Source organism: Mixophyes fleayi, chromosome 1, assembly GCF_038048845.1.
Source record: "Mixophyes fleayi isolate aMixFle1 chromosome 1, aMixFle1.hap1, whole genome shotgun sequence".
NCBI lineage: Eukaryota > Metazoa > Chordata > Amphibia > Anura > Limnodynastidae > Mixophyes > Mixophyes fleayi.
The window spans coordinates 144,607,268-144,628,636 of NC_134402.1; the positions used below are offsets into that span (position 1 = coordinate 144,607,268).

At 41.5% G+C, this 21,369-nt stretch overlaps 1 protein-coding gene across 2 annotated transcripts in view; it reads left to right on the top strand.

The window, feature by feature from the left end:
• Positions 1-659: 659 nt before the first annotated feature.
• LOC142143461 (alcohol dehydrogenase 1) overlaps positions 660-21,369 on the top strand; it is a 30,992-nt gene continuing 10,282 nt past the window's right edge. The window contains exons 1-4 of one of the 2 annotated variants that reach the window (XM_075201315.1): positions 660-764; positions 18,804-18,905; positions 19,043-19,184; positions 19,642-19,729. In XM_075201315.1, coding sequence (XP_075057416.1) covers positions 747-764; positions 18,804-18,905; positions 19,043-19,184; positions 19,642-19,729 — 350 coding nt within the window. In that variant the 5' untranslated portion in view covers positions 660-746. Of the gene's footprint in view, positions 765-11,575; positions 11,705-18,803; positions 18,906-19,042; positions 19,185-19,641; positions 19,730-21,369 lie in introns of those variants that run through there. The other variant, XM_075201323.1, reaches the window with a different exon arrangement.

Genomic DNA, 21,369 nt, shown 5'->3' on the forward strand with positions numbered 1-21,369 from the left:
GCCATGACATCTTTACAGAGCACTTTGTAAGATTAGACAAAACAAAGGCTTTCATTTCAATAATAAGCACAGAGTAATGTGGTACAAGACAGTCTGTGATAATAATCATTCTAAATTAAAAACTGACCCCCTTTAAGAGGACAAACTTTGTGCTGCACTGACTGTTACCATGTAATTGTTATACTGGGTATTATAATACAGGGTACTACATTGTATGCTTAAAGTTAATAATACTATAGCAATTTTCAATAACAATATACATTAGAGTTACTTTATACAATGTTTAAAATCAGGCAAAGTTGTCTGAGTTAAGGCATGGAATTAAACAGCTTTCTCTGCAAACTTATTTATTTTTTCTAATATAACAAGTAACAAGTATAGAAGCAACAAGTGAGCACCTTAACAACTAAATGGTTTTAAGAGAAACAGTTGATCACATTATAGACAGGTTATTGAACCTAATGAAATGTGGGAAAAGTTTGTATTTACATTTCAGAAGAAAGTGGAAATAAGTTCAGTTTTACAATCATCCTTTGTTAACTTCTATCTATGCGCAATACACTTTACAAATATTGCATAACTGACTTTACAGATCCAAGAAGCTGTCTCTAAGGGGAACGTACTAGGCATGTTGCCATTGAAACAGGATTAAGGATAATGGGAGGGTCACTTTGTAACCTTTATCACCACAGTCTGTTAGTGAAATTCACATTCCTATCTAGAAAGGACTGAGGAAGGACGTGCGAATGGCTACCACTGGGAAAGTAAGCAGGAATATTTCAGTTATTTTACACAAATATGTTTAGTACTTAATGCATTCTAATGTTTAAATGCAAGCTGGTTGCTTCAGAGATGCATCGACACACACCATATGTTTACATAAGAACAATTATTTTTTATGTGAATAATTATAAGCAATTACTAGGTTATTCTTTTATATATATATATATATATATATATATATATATATATATATATATATATATATATATGTATACATATATATATATATATATATATATATATATATATATATATATATATATACATATATATATATATATATATATATATATATATATATATATATATATATATATAGTTTTTCAGATAAGGTAGGATTAATGCAAGATTAAATTAGATATAATTATAAGATTCCATGTAGTGCAACTGGACAAACCTCCTGCTTTTGAGATCACTGACAATTTACTGTTCCTACTTGTACTTTATGTTTATTACAGTTTACTGCTCTGTGTATCACTTTTGCAGTGTAATACCATAAACGGGAGTTGGGGAGGCCATCGCTATCATTAGAAAATGGCAAGGTGATAGGTAATATTTGCAACATTTTGAATATTGTAACTGCACAATTATTCAATTTATTAGCTTAAATTTACTGTAAGTAGAACAACAATCATTGTCCCAGATTATCTAAGTCTTCTTAATAAATTTAAGGAGACTTTAACAAAACGTTATTACATGTTCTTATTACTACAAGAAGTTATGTTCTAAGATAAGTTAGGTCCCTTAACTCTTGTATAGAAAGTGCTTCTGCATTACAGTCAAGCAGGTTATTTTTTTACAAAGTCTCTTTGAAGATGTTGGGAAACAGGTGATGTAACTTGGGGTGCAGTGCAATCGGATGTCTCAATAATTAACACTAGACCATCTCTAAATTACTAAATTAACTCTTTATTTACACTCTGCCTTCATTCCAGCAAATGGTTGCAGTGATGAAATAAATATATACAGTTTATAAATGCATCTCCTGTCTCCTCCTGCAGAGTTCTGAACGACTACATGGACAGAATATTAATGGGACAGTTACATTTAAAATGGTGACTTTTTAGCTCACCTTCATCTCTCACAGCGATGTTCACTCATCCCTCCTCTGTGGGGATAATATCTCTTATCCCTCCTCTGCGGGGATAATATCTCTTATCCCTCCTTTGCAGGGGTAAAGTCACTCATCCCTCCTCTGTGCAGGTAATGTCTCTCATCCCCCCTCTGCAGGGGTAATATCTCTTATCCCTCCTCTGCGGGGGTAATATTTCTTATTCCTCCTCTGCGGGGGTAATATCTCTTATCTCTCCTCTGCGTGGGTAATATCTCTTATCCCTCCTCTGCGGGGGTAATATCTCTCTTCCCTCCTCTGCGTGGGTAATATCTCTTATCCCTCCTCTGCGGGGGTAATATCTCTTATCCGTCCTCTGCGGGGGTAATATCTCTTATCCCTCCTCTGCGGGGGTAATGTCACTCACCCTTCCTATGCGGGGGTAATGTCTCTTATCCCTCCTCTGCAGGGGTAAAGTCACTCATCCCTCCTCTGTGCAGGTAATGTCTCTCATCCCTCCTCTGTGCAGGTAATGTCTCCCAACCCTCCTCTGTGGGGGTAATATCTCTTATCCCTCCTCTGTGGGGGTAATGTCACTCACCCTTCCTATGTGGGGGTAATGTCTCTCATCCCTTCTCTGCAGGGGTAATGTCACTCACCCTTCCTATGCAGGGGTAATATCTCTTATCCCTCCTCTGCGGGGGTAATATCTCTTATCCCTCCTCTGCGGGGGTAATATCTCTTATCCCTCCTCTGCGGGGGTAATGTCACTCACCCTTCCTATGCGGGGGTAATGTCTCTCATCCCTTCTCTGCAGGGGTAATGTCACTCACCCTTCCTATGCGGGGGTAATGTCTCTTATCCCTCCTCTGCAGGGGTAAAGTCACTCATCCCTCCTCTGTGCAGGTAATGTCTCTCATTCCTCCTCTGTGCAGGTAATGTCTCCCAACCCCCCTCTGCGGTGGTAATATCTCTTATACCTCCTCTGCGCGGGTAATATCTCTCATCCCTCCTCTGCGCGGGTAATATCTCTCATCCCTCCTCTGTGGGGGTAATATCTCTTATCCCTCCTCTGCGGGGGTAATGTCACTCACCCTTCCTATGCGGGGGTAATGTCTCTCATCCCTTCTCTGCAGGGGTAATGTCACTCACCCTTCCTATGCAGGGGTAATGTCTCTTATCCCTCCTCTGCAGGGGTAATGTCACTCACCCTTCCTATGCAGGGGTAATGTCTCTCATCTCCCCTCTACTGGGATAACATATCTCATCTACCCCCGCTCTGGGGGTAATATTTCTAATTTGGACACTGACAGGCACTCCCTGTGTGTTGCTCTCAGCTGCAGCCTCACCCCTTCTCTACAGGTGTGACACTTTACATGTTTCTCTCTCAGCTGCTTTTATGCATGTTGCATCTCCTTTTTATCATCCTGCCACATGCTAAAGAAGCTTATCCCTCTAAGCTGTCCAATTTCACTGGTATTCAGTCTGTGATGTTGCACTGTGGCCCCTCGTGGCAGCAGGCCATGGACCTGCTCACCAGATTACAATGGGGATCCCAGGACCTCCTCCCCTCTGTCCTGGCTGTCACTCTCACCACACATGGTCTAATCCCCTCATAACAGCCATATGTTGCTAAGCAACATTCCTGGTGTGTCTCCTCTGGGTCCTAGTGGTGGTCCACATAGTCACTGAGAGGTCTGACTTACAACACCAGAGGGGTGTTACACTTACAACATAAGAGACCTTAAGCATAAAAAGATGCAAAATATATGCAAATATAAGTGCTTATACACTAGTAGCTATTCCCTAAAATCTCTTATACTAAATGCAAGGTCAAAAAGGTCAAAGTAACACTAACACTAAAACCTATGTATACTATACTAACAGCTGTGTTATAATATGACTTTGGTCTGCCAAACAAAAAATGTTATAATAAAACTACATTTAGTACTTTTGAGCTTCTGCTTTTTATTACACGAGAGCAATAACTGGCATGTGTCTATCGGGATGTACTTCACTTATTGGGATACCCTTTGAATCATTGAAGGGCTATTAATTGCCATACATGTCCTAGATCATATTTCATTCTCTATGAAATTTCATAGCTTTATATTTATGATATCATATTCAGAAACATGAAGAGAAAAATGTGACGGCAGATAGGAACCACTTGCCCATCTAGTTTTCACTATTATTCTTAATCCCTGATAAACAAGTGTATTTAATTGCTCTATTATAGCCTCTGCCACCTCTGTTTTGGTAATTTTTCCTCAGATTTCCCTAAACCTAGTACCCTCCATTTCCAGTACATTACTTTTCTCACATATGCCCCCCCTGCCCACCAGTTTTTCTTTCACATGCTCTCCACTGGCCACTGTCTTATCCCCTGTATATACTGGGCACCTCATCACATTGTCTATCATTTTGTATTATTATTCCTTTCATCAGATCTCATTACTCAGCTCCCAATCTGTACTGAGTCCATGACCATAATTCTCACCACACCATCATTACTTCCAGGACTCCAGTCTGCGCACACAACCTTCAGGTCAGATTCTCTCTCCCCACCCTCCTCTCTCATCCACTGAGAGAAATCTCCCTTCCACTGTTCAGCTTGCTCCAATCACACTTACCTACCCGATGGGTGGCATAAAATGGAGGATATATAATAACAGCTAATTAACCTACTAGTATGTTTTGGAGTGTGGGAGGAAATCGGAGCACCCGGAGGAAACCCACGCACAGGGGGGAGAACATACAAACTCCACACAGATAACAGCCATGGTTGGGAATCAAACTCATGACCCCAGTGCTGTGATGCAGAATTGCTAACCACTAAGCCACTATGCTGCATACACACACACACACACGTTATCTCTCCCTCCCTCTCATATGTATATACATGTAACCCCCTGTCACTGTGTGTAGTGTGGGGTGCAAAGGGTACACAGTGCACCTCCTTCTCAAGCCCTGGCTAGCTGATGGGCATGGGTGTAAATGATCAGGGGGTCCCTGCACATGCAGGTGTTTCTTTGTAGTTAGTGGGACACAGGTAATGTCACTTTGGTGCAGTGTAATAGAAGTCACAATAATTTGGGCGCCAGACCATCTCTATAACAAACTCAACTCTTTATTTACACTCTTCCTCCAGCACGATAATCATAATGGTTGCAGCAATAAAGAAATATATGTACAGCTCCTTACTCTCTCCAGCACAGTTCTTAATGAGCAATACGAATATGGTTGCAAATATATCTCATTACTCCTCCTGCACAGTTCTTAATGTTATCCAGATGTTATGTAACATAAATCATTGGTCTCTCTTACACTCCATACTCACTGCAGATACCCTTTCTGCAGGGGCACATGCATGGATGCTAATAGGCAGGCAGCCTCTCCTCCATGCAGCTCTGACACACTCTGTGTACCTCTCAACTGCAGCTCACCCCTCCTCTGCGGGGATGATGTCTCCTGTGCTCTGACACGTCACTCTGTGTACTCTCAGCCTCAGGATCTGACACTACAGCTACCAGGCCTCTTGTAGCAGCCCTCACTCCAGGGCCTCTTTCATGCAAAGTGTCCCCCTCTCTCTTGGGTTCTCTATAGTGGCATGGAGTTCTCCCCCTCATCCAGTGCACACATTCCTTGCCCTGGCTCAGTCACCATGCTCAGACTTCCAGGCAATGCTGGGGGAGCCTGGGAGCTTCCACCCCATTCTCTCCAGCTACAACTCTCCTCTTGTCTCCCTTCTCAGTTCCTATCCCCCCTTAATGACAGCCCCTCCTTCCTCTCACTTAGTCTCACAGGCTGGGCTGGGTTATCACCATGGTAACCAGTTTATGTAACTTTTCAGAAACTTCTATCTTACCCTCTAGGTGACCCCTCCTCTATTCACTGAGGTAAAGGTTTAACTAAAACACCACTAGGGGGGTGTTACATTCTCCCCCGATTAGCTGGGCACCCTAAACTACACCTAATGGGGCTGCCTAGCTAATCTCACTCACACCTAACTCACATATGACCACACACATGTAAACTTTTCTACATCACTATTGCATGAAAAATCACAGTGTAAAGTGAATACATACATAGCAATACAATGGCAGTATCAATATAAAACACATTTCACATTGCATACCCCACAACACTCCCAATGGATGTAAACATGTGAGTCACAGGTGTCCTGTTTTCTTTCAATGTACATTTAAATATGGCTTTATGCCAAAGCAATGTAGCACCTGCCCATGCCTGCCCATGTCTCCCCCCTCCTGGGTCAAAAAGAGACAGGTGGCTCTCGTGGGCCCCTCCCAACAAATACATCTCAGCAATATATGCAGGGGTGGCATTTGACCAGCGGGGTTGTCTTCCCCCCCTTTCTCTCCAACGTGGACGATCTGCCTTTCTTTGCTCCCCCTAATCCTCCGGAAGGGCAATATACAGACGTCACTTGCACAGCCTGCCTCTCTTTGCTTCCCCAAATCCTCAGGAAAGGCAATATACAGACTGCATTGTAATTGCACCTCACATGTTGAACCTTTTCTTCTTTTGCTTCCCACTCAGCTGGGATAAGTGGCACTACAAGTCTCAGCAACAAGCACACTGCTGCTCCATATACTGTCCTGGACAGAACTACTCAGCAAACAACTTGCTTTACCTCCTCATTACCCTTGGTCTCTGTTGGGCACCTAGAGACGGTCAGACATGGTGTCCCAAGGGTGTTTCTCCGGCTGGGCACACTGCTCTCAGTTCCTGTGTCCTGCAAGCACTTTCTCCATCTGTTGTGCTCGAGCCCCACGTTGGGCGCCATTATGTAACCCCCTGTCACTGTGTGTAGTGTGGGGTGCAAAGGGTACACAGTGCACCTCCTTCTCAAGCCCTGGCTAGCTGATGGGCATGGGTGTAAATGATCAGGGGGTCCCTGCACATGCAGGTGTTTCTTTGTAGTTAGTGGGACACATGTAATGTCACTTTGGTGCAGTGTAATAGAAGTCACAATAATTTGGGCGCCAGACCATCTCTATAACAAACTCAACTCTTTATTTACACTCTTCCTCCAGCACGATAATCATAATGGTTGCAGCAATAAAGAAATATATGTACAGCTCCTTACTCTCTCCAGCACAGTTCTTAATGAGCAATACGAATATGGTTGCAAATATATCTCATTACTCCTCCTGCACAGTTCTTAATGTTATCCAGATGTTATGTAACATAAATCATTGGTCTCTCTTACACTCCATACTCACTGCAGATACCCTTTCTGCAGGGGCACATGCATGGATGCTAATAGGCAGGCAGCCTCTCCTCCATGCAGCTCTGACACACTCTGTGTACCTCTCAACTGCAGCTCACCCCTCCTCTGCGGGGATGATGTCTCCTGTGCTCTGACACGTCACTCTGTGTACTCTCAGCCTCAGGATCTGACACTACAGCTACCAGGCCTCTTGTAGCAGCCCTCACTCCAGGGCCTCTTCCATGCAAAGTGTCCCCCTCTCTCTTGGGTTCTCTATAGTGGCATGGAGTTCTCCCCCTCATCCAGTGCACACATTCCTTGCCCTGGCTCAGTCACCATGCTCAGACTTCCAGGCAATGCTGGGGGAGCCTGGGAGCTTCCACCCCATTCTCTCCAGCTACAACTCTCCTCTTGTCTCCCTTCTCAGTTCCTATCCCCCCTTAATGACAGCCCCTCCTTCCTCTCACTTAGTCTCACAGGCTGGGCTGGGTTATCACCATGGTAACCAGTTTATGTAACTTTTCAGAAACTTCTATCTTACCCTCTAGGTGACCCCTCCTCTATTCACTGAGGTAAAGGTTTAACTAAAACACCACTAGGGGGGTGTTACATACACTATATCGACAAATGTATTCGGACGCTTGACCATTACACCAACAGTGACTACGATGACATTGTATTCAAATACATATACTTTAATATGGAGTTGGTCCCCTTTTGGGCGATAACAGCTTCCACCCTTCTTGGAAGGCTTTCCACAAGATATTGGAGTGTTTCTGTGGGAATTTGTGCCCATTTATTCTTTAGAGCATTTATGAGGTCAGGCACTGATGTTGGACAAGAAGGCCTGGCTCGCAATCTCCGTTCCAGTTCATCCCAAAGGTGTTCGAAGTGGTTGAGGTCAGGGCTCTGAGCGGGCCAGTCAACTTCTTTCACACCAAACTCATCAAACCATGTCTTTGTAGTCTTTGCTTTGCACACTGGGGCACAGTCATTTTGGAATAAAAAAGGGCCTTTCCATAACTGTTGCCACAAAGTTGGAAGCATAGCATTGTCCAAAATTACTTGGTATGCTGAAGCCTTCAGATTGCCTTTCACTGGAGACAAGGGGCCTAGCACGAACCCTGAAAAACAGCCCCATACTATTATCCCTCCTCCACCAAACTTCACAGTTGGCATAATGCAGTCAGGTAGGTAATGTTCCCCTGGCATCTGCCTAACCCAGACTAGCCCATCCGACTGCCAGGTCACTCCACAAAACACGTTTCCACTGCTCCACAGTTCAGTATTGGTGGGCTTTACACCACTCCATCTGACGCTTGGAATTGGTTTTGGTGATGTGTGGCTTGCATGCAGCTGCTCAGCCTTGAAAACCCATTCCATTAGGCTCCTGCCGCAGTTTTTGTGCTTACATTAATGCCGGTGGAAGTTCAGAACTCTTCAGCTATGGAATCAGCAGAGCGTTGGTGACTTTTACGCACCATGCGCCTTAGCTGCTGTTGACCCCACTCTGTGATTTACGTGGTCTTCCGCTTCGCGGCTCAGCTGCTGTTGTTCCCAAACACTTCCAACTTCTAATAATATCACTTACAGTTGACCGTGGAATATCCAGCAGGGATGAAATTTCACGAACCGTCTTATTGCCAAGGTAACATCCTATCACAATACCACGCTTGAAGTCACTGAGCTCTTCAGAACAACCCATTTTGTATGACAAATGTTTGCAAATGGAGACTGCATGGCTAGGTAATTGATTTTATACACCTCTGGCAACAGGTCTAATGTGTGCAGATGGCAGCCAAAGAGGGAAAATATCCCTATAGGTTGATGCCAGGTCCCCCACACCTTTAGCAATACATTGCTACTAAAGCCAGTAAGAGCAGACTGGCAGTGATATCAAAGGAAAATAGGAAAGGCTGCCAAGTGAGAGAAGCCTCTCCCCTAGTGTAACACCCAGAGTGTAGAGGAGAGATCAATGGCAGAGAGATTGCCACCATAGTACCCATAGCCAACAGAGAGGCTAGATCTTTTCTCTGGATATGGGAAGTGTTTTGCCTGCATCCCAATCAGAGATCCAAGGAGTAGCAAGCAGGTAGATTGAGGATTGCATCAGTGTACAGTGCAGGAAGAATAACTGAAGCACTTAACAGGAAGAAGTTGTTGGTGGGATCTCTCATGCTGTGTGTAGTCCCTCTCTACGATTTCTGCTCCCCACACTCAACAATGAGGCAGGTGGATACATACTCTCTGTCACTCTGCTTTTCTCGCCCTGATGACCTGTACATCACCGGATCTATACAAAACAATAACAAACCAATCACTTATATTCAGAATCAGAACGGTGTTAGTCAGCATATCGAGAATGACTACCCCAACAAGACTTACACCAACGTCTTGACACCGAGAGGCTCCTTCCCGACCAGGCTCCAGGACGACTGATGTGCCAACCAACTGGAAACAATTTTGATGAATGAAGAAGCCAGTGCGACTTGATGACGTCACTGGCAACCGCGGCGCTGTTATCGGTGCTGTTAAGGGGGCAATGTACGTATGTGGCCATGGACAATGTACTTTAGAAAGCGTTGTATATTGTCCATGCCCGCATGAATCTGCATTACATGCTTGCTTTCATTAGACAGAAGAGTGTAAACATTAATTGACATTAACATTGATAAAGTCCACTTCATTAGGGAGTCCAGAGAAAAGCGAAAGCACCAGTTTGTTGCATCATTTGGTGCATTGAAGTCCATCGTAAATCCATAACTTTGTCACTAATAATCTGGTACAACATGCTGCTGGTAACTGTAGGTGTACAGTATTGCACCAATTGGGAGCAGAGGTTTAGGATTGCCAGGCTGGACTTCATCGTCATCTTCTCCAAAGTGGTGTACTTTTTCACATTTTTTCAATAGAGAATACTGTTTTAAAGCAAAAGCAACATTTTTTGCCCACTGAAACCTTGGCAAATCCTCCCAAAGTGGTGACTCTGCTGTAGAGAGAGTGCAGGTCCAACTCCCTGTACCCCACTGTGGGGATCTTCGTCATTCAATTACCAGTACACAGAACTAATTGGTATAGTCTTACATGTCTATTCTGGTATTCATTCTTTATATCAAGTCACAACGCACATATATATATATACACACACACGCATATATACACACACATATACATATATACATATGTATATATACACATACATATTTACATATATATATACATATATATATATATATATATATATATATATATATATATATATGTGTGTAATATAGTTCTACATAATGCATTTAATTTCTGCGGTTTATGGGTTCACATCTACTTTCTTCCTATTGTTTATAAAGCCATGTGGCGATATCAAGAAAGTTGGGGGGACTGGACCAACATCACAGTTGCCAGATGTGAATGGTTTTCAAAATTAATATAAGGTGTAATTGGTTCCTACACGCAATAAATCTTAGATTTAAATATACAAAAACTTCAAATCCATTCATTGCATTTACAGATGAGGGAAAACTACAATTTCCAGCAAGTTCTACCAGCCAACAACTTGAATACCTTTGGTGTAAGATGCCATTCGTATTATGCACAAGTTAACAAGTGTAATCAGAGTGTCAAGTAATGGTCAGTCTCTGTGCTCTGATATAAAAAATAAAATATGTAATGAATAAAAAAAAACAGGGCTAATGGACTACACATGTTGTATGTTATGTAATCTGTAATATAATATTGTCATTGTTGTATCGCATGATCCCTGCTGAAATTATTATCATCATCATTTATTTATATAGTGCCACTAATTCCGCAGTGCTGTACAGAGAACTCACTCACATCAGTCCCTGCCCCACTGGGGCTTACAGTCTAAATTCCCTAACACACACACACACACAGACTAGGGTCAATTTGTTAGCAGCCAATTAACCTACCAGTATGTTTTTGGAGTGTGGGAGGAAACCGGAGAAAACCCACGCAAACACGGGGAGAACATACAAACTCCTCACAGATAAGGCCATGGTCGGGAATTGAACTCATGATAATTATAATAAATAATAATAATAATAATAATAATAATAATAATAATAATAATAGTTCTCTAAAAATACTGTATAAACTACATACAGATCTCCCAATACATATATACAAGAGTGTGGAATAACTTCCAGGGACAACATCTGCAGGGGCTATCAGTGAAATTAACATTGGAATAAACTGTGTGACAAGTTAACTCCCATGATATAATAAATTCAGACATAGGGAATGTGCAGGATCTCCCTCCATATAATAAGCACATTGAAGTACATCTCCCCTTGTGTTAAACTCAATCCCGCTGCATGTGCAGCGCTCTCATGGACCTGCCACAGCTCGTCCAGGAGACCAATTACCGGTTTCCCCTGAGTGAGTGGTTATTTTGTTGCCTATTTGGGTATTTACAAGTGAAACCCTTTGAAGCACCGGGTAGCCCCGCCCTTTTATATCTGAGCTCCAATCGCTGCTCAGTATCCGTGCAGCTGGATGTCAAAAGTGGAAAAGCGCAGCGGTGACAGAAAGAGATCTGACTTGTGAGGGATTTTGCACCAAGGCTTGTACTGGAGAGGCTGGAGCCAGTGGTGGCACCAATCCCGAACATGGACCTCAAGGTAGGCAAGTGGGGGAGCCGGGACACGGGGAGAGTTCAGGGCGTGAGTAGAAGGGCAGATCATGCCGAGAAGTGGGTGGTGAAGGCGGAGTGCTGGCCCGAGCGCTGTCTGGGCTAAAAAAAACTTTGACCTGATGAAAACAATATGGTATATAATAAGTATTATCCGTTGTCTGCCGATTGACAAATAAAGCAGTAAAGTGTTTTATTTTTTTCCGTGTCTGAAATAATAATATACAGCCAACCTTACCGAGTAGCTTTGACTCCATTACAAAAGGCCAGGACTTCGTAAAGATTTGACCATGCTTTAAATTAAGCCTTGATATTAATTTCGTGACTTAACAGGTGTTACATTTATACTTGTTAACTGGTTTTGTGGTCTGATATTTTCTCTTCAAACTTTATAGTTTTTGGATATTTGAAGTCTCTGTGGGACATATGCCTGGTTAATATCTGGTTATGTTATTACAATATGTTGCTTAACCAATATTTTGTGAGGCCTGCAGTACCAGGTTTGTAATTGTCATTTTCAGGTGATACACTAGTGGTGGTTTTTCCATTTATACTAAAATTTCATTTATACCACAATTATTATTATTTTTTTTTCTCTTTCTGTTGCCATGTTAATACCCTTATGTGCATTTATAACTAACTGGTTTGACTTTGTTTTTATTTATCACACTTTGTAATTGAATTTTCCATGTGGTATATGCTTTATTATGATCTGACATTACTATTGATCTGATTTATTTGAAAATTATTAACGTTCTTATGTCTAAATATTATGTCTAATGTGCTGGCTATGCATGGTAAGTAATATTTTATATTTATATGGATGAATTATAATTCTTAAGGGGTCATCATGCTAATGGCTTGTCATTATGGTGACCCTTGGTGCCAAAATTGTTTGACAGTGGGGTAGGTATGGATTTACTAAGGTTTCTCTGTTACTACTTGACAAAGAATCCTTTGTGTTCTGAAATGTTGGGAGGAGGAGGGGGGGGGGTTAGCATTGAGGAGTTCGTTCCTCCAGGAGACAAATTAAGTTGCAAGGAATGCTGGGACTCAAAGCTCAAAGTATATAATGGAGGTTGTAGTGGCAGTTGCATGCACTAGAGCATCACATGGTGAAAGGCAGACAAAATCGTTCTGCACATGTTAAGATCTGTTTTTCTCCTTAACTGATGTTACTTAAACAATTCTACAAATACTCAGAACTGATTATTTAAGTAATGGAGTTGCCATACTGAAATAATCAGTTCTTAACACGTGTAGAGGTTGTAAAGTAACAGCAGTGCCTTAACACCCTAAGATAATGCTCAAGAGTTCTTTAGGTTTTAAGGGGCATATTTAAGAAAGCACTATCGTGCACTTACTGTGAAATTAAGGTTCCTCTGTGTCCTCCGCAAATTTATGAAAGGTGCACCACAGCAGATATCATGGATATCTGCTGCTTTGCACTCCTCTTCGTTTTTGAGAGAAGTCACCATTCAACAGTATGGTGACTGCTCCCGGCCGCAATCTAACAAGTTCCTTATTTTAATATCGAGCAGAACTGTTTGTTTTCCTTGCCCTGTAAATCAAAGATAGCTGCTGGATACAAGTGTGTATCATAGTGAGATCACAATGGAGCTGTGTCATATCCCACGACAAGACATAAACAACACAACCTGGTAATATAAATACATGACTAAAAAGTGAAGTAATATCATTTAGTAAAATTTTCAGTTGGGTAAATACAATCCAACATATCTTATGATCACGATGAAGTGATATAACAATGAGAATCCAGCCTATCAATTGACTTGACATTGGTGACTTCCCTGAGGCACACTCTGTGCCCTAATAAGACCACTTTCTCCTAATGAATTGGCAACGTGCAAAAACATAGAACAGAACTTATTTTGTACATGTGTATTCCTTGGGTCAAAACAATATGACATATAAATATTTATTATCCATTTTCTTCTGGTTTATAAATAAAACCCTGAAATGTTATTTTTAATTTACTTGCTTGTCTGAAATAATGTACAGCCAACATAATTGAGTAAATTTGCAGAAACTAGCCAGAGCTTTCATAGCTTCTTCCTACAAGCTCTGACTCGTTACAAAAGACCAAGCCTTGGTAATCTTTTTGAGCGTGATTTAAATCAAGCCTTGAGATTAGATTCATGACCTAACGGAGGTGTAACTAGTTATTTGTAAGGGATCAATGAGGAGAAACTCTTATATACACATGGGGATTTGACAGGGAAGGTGGCCCCCCTCAGCTTTGGGCCCCATAGCAGCTGCACTCCCTACAGTTGCACTCTTGGAGCCTAATCTTTTTGACCTAACAATGTCTGTGTAAGTAAGTTTTGCTTAAAAGTACATGGAATGCTTTATCAACCATAATATGCCAAAGGACATTACACTGATTTATAATGTCATAATACTATATTCTAACTACAATGTTTCAATAAATGTTGACTCCTGATACCTCTGACCCAAATCTCCACCCCCTAATACAACAGTTACAATTATAACCTTCATAAAACACACACGTGTAAGACACAATCTCCTCCCATGTCTGCCCTTCATATTTTCCCCTTGTTTCATGCCTCTTGTCACACCCTTATGTGCCTGTGCTTTTCTTTCTACTACTGTAAACCTGTCATTGCCATTTATCTCTTTCTGGGAAGGTAAGTTCCTTGATGCTTTAGATCAGGCCCGGCCAACCTGTGGCGCTCAAGCATACCTTGCCAGCTATCAGGCGCGGGCTGACGGACGTCAGCCCGGGGGGCACACGCCGCACTGGCGGCCGCATCACATGACACATTTATATTACTTCCGGGGGGGCGGCCGGCCCTAACAGCCGTGATTGTGAGCGGCCCGGGAGGCCGATGCCCCCCTGCCCCCTGGCCCAGCCCGCCCCTGCCAGCTATTGTCTGGCTAGCTGCTTGCAGAGCATGATGGGGCTTGTAGTTTCACAGCACCTGGCGAGCCACAGGTTGTCCAGGCCTGTTTTAGATATTCTCTATACACTCATAAATTACACCTCTGTTCACTTGAATGGAATTATTAAAAAAAAATGCTCATAAACACCTACAAACCTTCTTGTTTTATAGCTTGTATACCACCTGCATGTGGTAATGTCTGTAGTGACAGGACATGGTCTAATACCATGCATTTGAGGACTTCTACTAAACATAGAATATGAAGACATACATTCCACACTGCATTTAAAATTGAAAACAGAGTATTTATTTGAACGTTTATTATTTAGTGATACCACATTTACTTAAGTGCAGTAATCTGTTTCTAAAACCACCTTAGGCCTAGTCATCTGCAAAAAGATAATAAAAAAAAACCTCTGCCTATGAAGTTTATCTGAAGGTTTTCAGGCAGACCTGGGTGTCATTTAAAAGGTGTGGGAAAGTTCATTGTAACCAAAGCGTCAACACCTCAATTGTCTGCACAGACGTGACATAGAAAACCTCCTTCAGGAAAAAACATAAAACTAGTATAGCTAAATATTTTACGACAGTATGATTATTTTTTGTTTGTAAGGTCCCACTCAAACACAGTGCCATACAAAAGGGAAGTAAAGGACAGTGATATATAATAAAGATTGCTTAACAAAGAACGCAAAGAATTACGTAACACAGAATATGCAACAAGGACGTACAGGGCTTGATTCATTAAGAAATCCAATGTGAACGCAGTTTGCATTTTAAAAACTAACATAAAATGCAAGCAGGTACTCCCCTATTTTCAACAGATTATCTCCTGTAACATTTCTAGATGAATACGGGTGTAAGTATGCTCCGCTTATACGGCACTTGCTATATGCAGACAGAAACAACACACTGGTATATACTGTGTATGTGTGTGTGGATATAGATATAGATATTTTTTTTTCTATCCTATATCCCCCATCAGAACGCACAGTTTAAAATAAATTAAACATATCCACAACTGCTAGGTCATTAGAGAAACTTTTTTTTTCATGAAATTTATCAGGCTCTTAATGTCTACTGTACATAAAATGCATTTGTACAGTCGCTCTTGAGTACAAACACATGTTCTAGCATACATATACTGCTGTCATCACTATCACTCAGCACTTGTACCTGCCCTGTAGTGATGCTTTGAAAATTACGTACCTGAGATGCCTAGAGTTTGAATTGGTTGCCTGTGTTCTACCTTGGCACGCCCTTACTGTATATTGACTACATGCATGCGTCTCTTCCCTCTATTGCGCCCATGAAATAGTAGACAGCTGGAAGTGTCCTCTGTATTTGAAGATGAATTAGACAATTCTTGCATTTACTGGCGTATAGTCCTTTTCTGAACATGCTCAGTGCAATTTTACACAATTTGACACTTGCGTTCCTTAATGGATCAGGCCCACAGTCACCTACATGTAGCAAAACTAAATAAAATGACATTAAAACCTGGAAACATATAAGCAAAATACAGTGCATTATACTTAAAAGGTGAGGTGAATTGTAGATGATTGAGTGAACAGAAGGTAAGGGAACAGGGATCCATAGGGCAATGAGATGGAAGCAGTATAATCAAGAAAATGAACTTGGTTAAAAGTATATAAACTTGGTGAAAAATAACTACATTTTTAAACTTGGAAAATAAATGTTCTTTAGGGAATGGCTTGTCATTTCTCTCAGTCATTTGCAATTCACCCATTTGCTCACCCATTTGCAATTCACAATCTGATCTACTGATAGAAGCTGTATCTTCAGTCCCTGACTGGGGACCTTTTGTAGACTCCTCTGAAGCAAGAACAGACTGCAGGGTGATCTGTCAGGATTTGGTCAGTTAGTGGTGTTTGATGTAGGTCTCTGCCCTATGGTGGGGTGGTTCAGCCCAATGTATGTGTTATCGGCTCTATTTTGCTGGGATTTTTTCCCAATGGTTTGCAAAACTGCATCCTGATACATCTGTTTGTATTGTCATCCTGGCTAAAAGTCAGGACAGCGATGAGTAATATCACTTTTAAAAACGGCGATTTTATAATGGTTTTTGATTACTTCGCCCTCCAAAAAAAACACGGATACATTCTCCCTCCCCTTATTTCCCTCTGACATGTATTACTAGAGCACTTTATTTGGAAATGGCATCTTTGGCGTTTGCAAAAACACTTGTCTGGATGAGCTTTAAACACATTTTATATTCTGCATGTGTATGCAGGCTATGGTGGAATGATGGTGCTATAAATAGATGGATACATACTAGGGAATGAGTAAACACTATAAAATATTATTTCTCCTTAGGCTGAATACAGAGTACACTACAATGTTGTCAATGTTTATTTTGCACAGACAGTTTGTGTTACAGATGAATTCCAGTCACTCATAAAAAATATAATCTAAAATTCTCCTCCATTTGAGTATCTGTATAACGGTATCCAGTGTCTCGCTCCACTTGTTTCAGCAATGTTCTTTTCCTATTGGAATGTAAGCTCTAATGAGCAGGGCCCTCACTATCCTGTGTTTTCATGGCTGCATTTATTTTGTCTACCTTGTGTCCTCTACTGTTTGGTGCACAAAATATTAATATTATGAAGTTGGCTGGCATTTGATTGTAAAACTATCAAATTCTGTTCACTTACATTTTCCATTTCATCACTTCTAAATGTCCACTTCTACCACTGATTAATAATTAATTATTGCATTGCTGCCTTCTGCAACATGAAAATGGGACCATTACTGAATCCCAGTCTACATTACTGGAACCCTGTTTCTGGCCATCAGATTCCTACTTACTGATGGGGGAGAGGATGTTATACCATACTTATCTATGGCTAGAGTTCTTTTAAAATGTTTTCTTCCTGTTTAATAAGAGAATGCAAAAAAGTGCAAATTACATTTGTTCCACATATACACAGCCCTGCTGCTAACGTGAGACCATGCACTTCAACTTGATGGGGGTATTTGGGGTTCTTATTCATTTTCTTTTATTTGGGCAAGGACAGTCACTGCTTTTGTCACTGCACATATTCTCTTTACCAAGTTTCATATTTGCTTTTACATCAAAATAAGAAACAAGAATAGTTGGAATCGGATACTATAACTTCTATACTGCATTTGGCAATCTAAATGGAAGTAAAAGGTGGCAACAGATGTGCAGGTCATTTTGTAGTGTAACGACGTTCCAATGATACAATCTTTGCTTCACCATTCCGTGGAATGCCTTTCTGTAGAATGCTATTGTTGCCATTCAGAAATTGTGAATTCAGCATTTTGTGGAATTTATAGTCTCTAAGTAGAGCTGGGACAATTGTGTAAACTAATTTGGCTTTGTGGTGTCATTTGAATTCTGGGAGGAACAAAATAGAGCAGAACATATTATCCAAGGTGAATATTCAGCAAAAGAGTTTTGATACTTTGTCCTGATTTTCTGTTCCAAAATTACGGGTGCCCTCGTTGTTGTGGACATAACATTAGTGGATGCCTTAATCCACCTTCTAGAATAGTGTTGCGACCTCAGCTCCTCCCTGCTTTGTTGTCAGATTTGTTTATAGCCGGTGATACTTGTTTGAAATGCCTACTTATGTTTTTACTGATGGGTATCTTTCTTCGATTAAATATATTGTTTTAACTTATTAACTGATATTAAGGATAATGTGTTGCCCTCTTGTAAGGAAGTGGGCCCATCACTGTTCTAGCAGAAGAACTTGCGTCTAGAATGGTGAAGAATCAAGTAGTGCAAACCCACCCATCAGAGGTGGTAGAGGCTAATACAGTAGAGCAGTTCAAACATGCTTGGGATAGACAGAAGAATATACATTCCTTATAAAGAATAAGGGATCAAATAAGGTTTACGGTTACCATAGGTTACTAAAACAATGGGCAGACTAGATGGGCCAAGCGGTTCTTATCTGCCGTCAAATTCTATGTTTCTAACATTTGTCTATTTTTCAAAGAGAAGTCATAGTGAGAATGAGAAATTGATTCTTGTTTTTTATGGAGTCATTAATATCGTTCTTGAAGGGCTCATTATATCACTGTAACTCTGTACAAATACACAAAACTTGTGTTCTCCATTTTAAGTATAGTTGTTCATTATTAATAATTTGTATTTTGTTTCTTTTCTTTTAGCCAATCAAATGTAAGGCGGCAATATGCTGGGGACCTAACCAACCACTCAGTATTGAAGAGATTGAAGTTGCTCCGCCAAAATGCCGTGAAGTTCGCATCAAGGTGTTTACTTAATATTAAAAGTTTAGTTAATAGTTTTTTCTTTGTTCTCTTTATTAAGTTAACAATTGTTTCTCGAAATTTGTGAGCATGTGGTTATTTGCATTTCCTAAATCTTACATTTGTATCCATTCCTACAGATCGTGGCTACTGGAATCTGCCGCTCAGATGATCATGTTATGAGTGGGGCAATAAGTGACATGAAATTTCCAGTAATATTAGGCCATGAAGCTGCTGGGATTGTGGAAAGTGTAGGCGAAGGAGTAACTGACCTTAAACCAGGTACAACTATTGTTACATAGGTTGTACACACAAAATATTATCCATATACAGTATAGCATTATATCACAACCACTGATTGTGAAAGTGGGAGGAGCATTCAGTGTGCTAGAATGCAACATCAGAATGAGCACTGAATCATTCCCTACAATACCCATAGAGGGCAGCATCTGATAGACTGAATGGTTGAGATCAGTTTCTAACTAATCAGTATATAATGCCAGGTACTCATACAACCAATATAGCGTTCAACTTATTGAGATTTATTGTATACCTTTAAAACTGTGCCTACAACCTGTACAGTTATGGCTTGTGGTTGAATTAGTATTAAGTCAAATGAATATCTGCATGTAAAATCCATTAAGATAGTAAAGTACTTCTGTCATATATAGACAAAATACATTATAGACTATATTTGTTAAAGAGCATTTTCTATCATATTATTTTCTCTTTCCTGCAGGTGACAAAGTCATCCCTCTGTTTGTTCCTCAGTGTGGAAAATGCAGATGTTGCTTAAATCCGGAGAGTAATCTATGCTACAAAAATGAGTTAGTAATTTGTGCATCTTAAGCAAATATTAACAATACATATTTAATAGCATAAACCAGTACAAGCTAAAAAGGTCAACTTCTGCCAAAAGATTATTAGTACCCCAACCGCTTTATTACCAATGCTTGTTCCACTTGGTGTTTCATAATTCATCAGCTGTCTTCACAGGTATATTGGGCTAATCCCCAACCCTAAAAAAAATGAGGTTATTTATGGCATTTGGAGGATGAGCTCTGCAAATCTCTTGGTATTGCCTTAGTGTGCCGAACTGAATTTTTTGTTTTTTTGGAAACTCATCCACAAACCAGGTGGGGTAGGCTTTTTTCGGCAGCAGTAATCCTGACAAGTTGGACTGACACAAGAATTCTGATGAATATAAGAGACGTGCTCTCGCTCTCGCACTGCCGAACGCCTCTGGAGAAAATCTCGTTCCCTAGCTGACTTCCTTCACTTTAAATTCCTCCTCTCCTCTTTCTGCTCTGCCCTCTCCCTCGCTAAACAAACCTTCTTCAAGTCCATCATTTCTTCTCAGTCCTCCCATCCCCGCCGCCTCTTTGTCACCTTTAACTCCCTACTCTTTCCCCCCCCCTCTGTCCCGTCTTCCCTCACCGCTTCTGACTTCGCCACATTTTTCTCGTCCAAAATTGAGGCCATCAGACTGAACATATCCTCCTCCCCTTCCCCCGCCACCCTCATTGCCTCACCTCCCCCCAACAACCAACTCTGGTGCTCCTTTTGCCCCACTACAGGTGAAGAAGTCCGCTCCCTTATTCTCTCCTCCCCACCCTCTACCTGACCTCTCGACCCCATCCCCTCTCACCTCCTTCGCTCTCTCTCTCCCACTGCCTGTTCTTACCTCGCTCACCTCTTTAACTTATCTCTTTCCTCTGGTACAGTCCCCTCCTCTTTTAAACACGCTCTTATCTCTCCTATCCTCAAAAAACCCAATCTTGACCCCACCTCTCTTGCTAACTATCGCCCTATCTCACTACTCCCCTATGCCTCCAAATTACTAGAGCGGATTGTCTGCAGCCGCCTCGCCAGACACCTCTCCGACTATTCCCTCCTTGACCCTCTCCAATCTGGCTACCGTCCCCTCCACTCCACTGAAACTTCCCTGGCCAAGGTTACTAATGATCTCCTATTGGCCAAGTCCAAGGGTCACTTCTCCCTACTTATTCTCCTTGACCTCTCCGCAGCCTTTGACACCGTGGACCACCCCCTCCTGCTGCAAACCCTTCTGTCTCTTGGCCTCTCTGGTTCTGTCCTTGCCTGGTTCACCTCATACCTTGCTAACCGCTCCTTCTCTGTATCCACGTCTGGTTCTTCCTCCTCCCCCTACCCTCTCCCTGTATGAGTCCCGCAGGGCTCTGTTCTCGGCCCTTTACTCTTCTCGCTCTATACTTCCTCACTTGGTGCTCTCATCTCCTCCTTTGGTCTTCAGTATGCTGATGACATTCAACTCTACATCTCTTCTCCTGATCTTTACTCCACCCTCCTCTCTCGGGTATCTGACTGCCTCTCCGCCATCTCCTCCTGGATGTGTGCGCGTTTTCTTAAAATCAATATCTCCAAAATTGAACTCATTGTCTTTCCTCCGCCCAGACTCCCATCCCATCACGACCTCTCTATTGTCGTA